General features: G+C 36.3%; 1 protein-coding gene across 3 annotated transcripts in view; it reads right to left on the bottom strand.

Annotated features, from left to right (window-relative positions):
* Positions 1-536: 536 nt before the first annotated feature.
* Positions 537-6,000, bottom strand: part of NXPH1 (neurexophilin 1) — a 402,818-nt gene continuing 397,354 nt past the window's right edge. For 2 of the 3 annotated variants that reach the window (XM_036864560.1, XM_036864562.1), the window contains one exon: positions 576-2,497. In XM_036864560.1, the coding sequence (XP_036720455.1) occupies positions 1,736-2,497 (762 nt within the window). In that variant the 3' untranslated portion in view covers positions 576-1,735. Of the gene's footprint in view, positions 2,498-6,000 lie in introns of all 3 variants that reach the window. The other variant, XM_036864561.1, reaches the window with a different exon arrangement.

Below are 6,000 nucleotides of genomic sequence, written 5' to 3'. Positions count from 1 at the left end.
TTAGTTTTAAAAAGTAAAGCTTAATGCCCCAAAATAATGCTATATAGATAAATTGATCCCTTTTGCCATACGTAAATTGAGCATAGAAGCCCTTCACTGCTGTTGTAATTTTCTCAGTTGAGTCAATACAGTAGAATCAGGGAAAGTCAGCCACAATCTTCAGACATCTTGGCTTTCTTTTAAGGAAAAAAAAAATTACCTTCTTCTCAGTATCCTGCTAAATAAAGACGCTGTACAGGAAAACAACAACTAGCTATAATTAATTTAGGAGACCTCAATCATCTCCTTATGTTCATTGATTTTTGTTATTCTTGAACAACTAGCATGACAGCAAACCAAAAATATATGTAATACTGAATGCCACAACTGTTTCCCAGTTTTGAGACTTAAACTCCTAAGTTGTTTTGGCTGGGCAACTAATAGCAATTTAGATAGTTCTGTACAAATTTAGAGACATCAGATGCAAAACCATGACTGTATTCCAACACATCCTTCTTGTCAGAACCATTTAAATCACCATCTTACACAAGTACATATTGAAACTCAACTTTAAGCATTTTATTTTTATATACATTTCATTTGTCCAGAAATAAAATATCTAAATACGACAGACTGTAATGTTGTATATGTATAGCTTTCAACAATACTTGAGCTGAATAAATGCTTTGTACATTAAGTTTGTCTTTTTAATGTGGTTCACAGCTACATTGATAGAATGGATTCCTCATATCCTTTTTTTTTCTTTTTTAACCAATAACAAGCAGAGAGACAAGTACATAGTTAATATTAATAAGCAGCTCAAATAACACTTGGTTAAACTATGTACAATACAAACCATTCATACAAATGAAGACTAGGATATTGAATTTGTTACAATATGTGTAGTAAAGATAAGACAGACACTTATAACTTACATGGTGTCTGTCAGGCATTTCCCTTCTTATATAATGATCAGAACTTATTTTAAGCAACCTTAGCTGGTCTCGACTTTGCAAAAGTCCAATGATTGGTGATGAAAGCTGTAATCCAGTGTCTGCCCACATGTAAATTCCAAACGTTTGCTCATCTTTACTGAGAACAGGCTCCCTCCACAGAAAAAAGAGCCATCTTGTATCACCTTGAATGTGCCTAGTGAATGCTGGAAAAAGTTACTACACTTGTTGTGTTCATAAAATAAAGAATACTGAGCTCTAAAGACACATTTTTTTTTTCCATTTTAACAAGCATATACTCCTACAGTAGTATTTACCAGTACAGCTACTCCAAGCAGTAGAAATGCATGAGTGGGGATTATTGATTAGCATGTACTCAAGACTTAAAAGGAGATTTCCATAACAGCAAGTGCTAAAAACCATTCACTGTCTAGTTAATCCTTTTGCTTGATGATCGTTTATCCTGAACCATTATGAGTCAGACAACAAAAGCCCTCTTGACAGGAATCATGACGGATGCCAGCTGAAATGTATATGAGAGTGTGTCTGTGTACATCTGTGTGTGACAGCATGTCTTCAAGTGTGGCTTTAGAATCTGTGGTGATTTACAACTATACTGAGAGATGAAGCTGACTGGGCAGAAATTACATCAGATTGTTTTCCACGAGCGTATTTGCAGCCAGTTGACGAGAGCGGCAGTGTAGACACATTCCAGGCAACAGATGGGACCTTCTTCTTGAGGTAACAGCCCTGTCATGTGACCTTGAATTCCTCAGGCTTCAGTCTCACCCCTACATTCATCCTCATCCAGAGGGGAAGTAAGGTGTGTCGCTGTGGTAGTTGTAGTCGGGGCACACTTTCTGTACGAGTTTATAATCTGTACTATAAAAAGAAATGTAAATACAGATCACCTTAAAGGGCTTGGAGCAGAGCCAGGACACATGACTTTGGGTCTGCTCCTGGTAACAGGTTTTTGAAGGGTCATAGTTGCAGAGTGTGTTCTTGGTAGCCTTGTCAACCTTTTCATATTCAATGCGACAGTTAAAGGACTTGGAATCTTTGGCATCAATCACGGTTTGCTGTGCCAAGTCGAATTCCACTATTTTCGTAGGGGGCACCAAGCTGACAGATACATTCCCTTGACCAGTGGAATTATGCCTGAAATAAACACTAAACGTCCCATTGCCATGATCTACAATTTTCCCAGTTATCAATAGGTTTAGCTTCACTGTTTTGATGTTGGAATGAAAATCACCCCATCCAAACATTTTCTTAAACTTGCCCGTCTTAACAATGGGCCTTCGCTTGGCCCTGGGCCGAGGCTCTTGAAGGTCTGTGGAGTTCCTCAGCCAGTCCCAGAGGTCTTGCTCAGAATAAGGTTCTGGGGTGTCATATCGCAGGTCTAAATCTGTATCATTTTCTTTGCCACGAAAAGTCTGTGACAGGAGTCGGCTGATAGACAAGTCTTTGCTGCTTTCTGTCCATATATGCTTTAGTGTGGATTTGCCGCTTCCTGATTTTAGAAGTTCTGACTTTCCACCGTTTGTTAAATTGGCACATGTGACCTGCAAACGGAACAGAAAAATGGCGTTTACATCTCTGTATCTGAGAACACCCAACACAAAGATCCAAGCCCTTTCTCAGAGGCTGGGAATTAAAGTACCTTCAGCACCTAGCCAATATTTATTAGGCCGTGATAAAGTACCACTTCTATTGCATACAATGATGGGAGAGAGGGGGTGTAGGTGGATAAAAGCCACTAAACATGACAGAAAGACTATATAAAAACATTTGACGAGAAAAAGGCCACCTAACATGAATAAAGCAAATTAAATTCAAACATAAATCACACTAAAGTAATTACTTCTCAGCACCAAAATCCAAACACTTTTAAAATAAAATTTTACAAATGATTATGTTACTTTTTTACTTCAAGATTACCATAAGCTTTATAATAGTATGATTCTCAGAAATATGTCAACTGACGTTCTATAGGCTTTTGGTAGTCCATGCCACAGTCACATAAGGAAAGTTAGTTTGGCAAGGAGGCTGTAGTATATTTTATCTGGTCAAAACAAAATAACATGTTTATGATCACCCATTATTAGCAAGAAACATACTGTATAAGACAATTTTTTCCATTAAGGGATTTAAAATGTGATCTAGGAAGACAAACATTAACTGACAAGAGTAGTGCAGATCTTTTGATTTTAGAGTTTATTTTTGTCTTTGTTTGTTTTGTTTCAATGAAATTTAATCAATTGGTCAAACATCCAAATCTGTACTTGCCTAATTCTATAGGCATTGTTCTTATTGCAGCCTCTATATTTATCTTTAGTATAAAAGAAATGAATACATATCCTAGTCTCTAGAATTACATAGACAGTTTCCCATTCTTCAGGTGGCAAAAAGAATAAATACAAGCACGCATTTGGTGATGGCTTGGTACTTGTATCTCATCATCAACACAGTTGATCAAGGAGAGGGGCTGTAATGAGATGCATCATGGTGCACTGACTCATGAAGCAGTAATGAAATTGTCCCAGAGAAGAAGTGAAAAGGGATTTAGAGTGCATTTACCAGCAGCATATAGGGAGTAAAAAAAAAAAAGGGAAGTGTCAGATTTCAATGAGAAAGAACCAATCTATTGAAGAGGATGCTAAGATTCTGATAGCAGAACAACCTCTGATTTTCAGGTAGAATAGAAATTTACTTCTAAATTATACTCTCCACAGCTATAGTGATTATGACCCTGGAGTCTGACACCCTGAATTCCAATCCAGGCTGTGATCCTTTCACAGCTGTATAGTGTGGGCAAGTTGCTTAACTTGTTTACACTTCTGTTTTTCTCTTCTACAGAGTAGGAGAATGATACCGCTTTCCCTCACATGGCTGTTTTGATAATTAAATAGGACACTCCATTTAAAGCACTAAAGGACAGTCACCTGGACACGATGAGTGTTCATCATTAGTATTTCTAACTATCATCATCCTAAAACATTTTATCTCTGAATTCCACTGGGTAATATTTTATGCAAATGAATAACTTACAATAGGATTTGAGAGCAAAGGGTATCTTTATAAGAAAATCTCCCTTTTATATAACCAAAAACCTAAAGCAAACAATTAAAAAATATGTATACTTTTGAAAGTGCTGCTGTGACAATCTAAAAACATAACAAGTTGAGTAGATAGTAAAACTCAGGTTAATAAGACATGAGCATAAGTTCATCTATTAAACTGTTCAACTATCAAATGCAATGAATTTATTAGCCTTCAATGGTGTGATGTGAACGGCTTCCAGTGGTGCAGACAGTCAAGAAACCTCTCTGGAATATCTCAGTTTGGGTACAGAGTTAAAGCAGGTTGTAGTCATCAACACTGCCTTGAATATTCTTATTCTCTCTTCCCTTCCCTTTCAGGGCAATGTCTAAAAGAGAATATCAGTCATAAAAAATCAGGGAGTGTCCTTAGGAAAGTCCCCAGATCTGTTCAGTATACACAACACTGATTCATTTTGTCTTATTAATTCAATAACTATATAGTGAGATTCTGCTAATATTCAGTAAAATAATAGTAATATAAAGGTAAATGAGACATGGTTCTTGCCCTCAAGATGTTCAAAATCTAATAGTGAACTCAGTTAAGCAAAGAGCAGTGTGATGTAACCAACACTATGTACGATATTCTTGGAGTCATAGTCAAAGTTAAAAGGTAGAGAAGATGTAACAGAGGAGATGATACTCAGACCTGGGAGATAAAAAAGAGGTTAAGAACTTCGACAGATAGTGAATAGGCCAGAGAAGTTCTCCTAAGTATAAGGAACATACTATGTAAAAGTAAAAAGTTGAGACGGGACGTGTCAAACGTAAGAATGGAAAATTGTTCCTTACCTCTGAACATTAGGGAGAGTTGACTGGGAGGATAAAGAGAAGAAGAGGTTGCAAGAAGTCAGTAGAACCTGAAGAAGGTAGGCTAGGGTCAAATTGTAAAGGTTCTAGGGTCAATTTGTGAAGGCATTTAAAATTATTATTATATATAAGGGGGAATCCCTAAATTTCAGCATGTTTTGCTTTTAAGTAGGTCATCCTGGCTGTAGAAGAAGCACCGATTGGACATTGAAAGGTGGATTGGTAGGGAGAGAACTTCAGGGAATAATTAGTTAAATAACAAATTGCAGTACTTCATTTGAGAAAGTAAATGAGCTTGAACCAAGGCAGTGGCAGAGAAAAAGAGAAAGAAAAAATGGATATAAAGGATATTTTAGAGGTAGGATTAACTCAACTTGATGATTTATTGGCTAAGCAGGAGCATGAAAAAGTTGCGAATTAATGAGTTTGCTTGCATCTGTAAGGAATACAAAAGTAACAAGTTAAAAAAAAAATATAAACACTTGAAAAGAAGCCTCCTGATTTTGAATTCACTACTAAGGACCTTCTTGAAGCAAGTTTCAGTAGTGGCAAAGAGACGATGTAAGATGAGAAAGAAGAGCAACAAGCTTAACACATCTGCTCTCAGATGCAATCAGGAATCCTTGGCTTTCTCACTCTATTATATTGCTTACATCTTAAGAATTTTCATTTTTGAAACACATAAATGTACACATAAAATTGAAATAGATTTTGAGCCTTACTGAATAAACAATACCATTTAAAAAAAAAAAAAAACCTTATACTGAGAACACCCTGTACCATTGATTTTACAAACATAATAAAAGAGCTCCTTTTTAAAAGTCACCTAAAGATCCTTTCACATCAGTATATCAGTATGATAACAGAGGTGGCAAAGACTATGGCATAAAATGAGACCAAAAGAAAAATCTGACAATTTCTAATTAACTCAATTCCAAAAAGGCAAAGCATCGTGAACCTTTTTTGCTACGAAGAGGAATTTTTCCTATAACAGTGAAAACACCAAAGATACTTCCTAACTGAATATAATTTTCCAAGGCAAAAGTGGCCAATGCCTGCCCACTCAAAAGGAGTTGACCCACTAATCCAGTGATACCATTTCCACAAATTATGTGATTTGCCTAACTGTTTTAGAAACAATGAGAATCATAAAGACT

The sequence above is a fragment of the Balaenoptera musculus genome, chromosome 9 (genome assembly GCF_009873245.2).
Source record: "Balaenoptera musculus isolate JJ_BM4_2016_0621 chromosome 9, mBalMus1.pri.v3, whole genome shotgun sequence".
In the NCBI taxonomy this organism is placed as follows: Eukaryota; Metazoa; Chordata; class Mammalia; order Artiodactyla; family Balaenopteridae; genus Balaenoptera; species Balaenoptera musculus.
The sequence above is the reverse complement of the archived record's forward strand: the minus strand, read 5'-3'. Positions and strand labels throughout refer to the sequence as shown.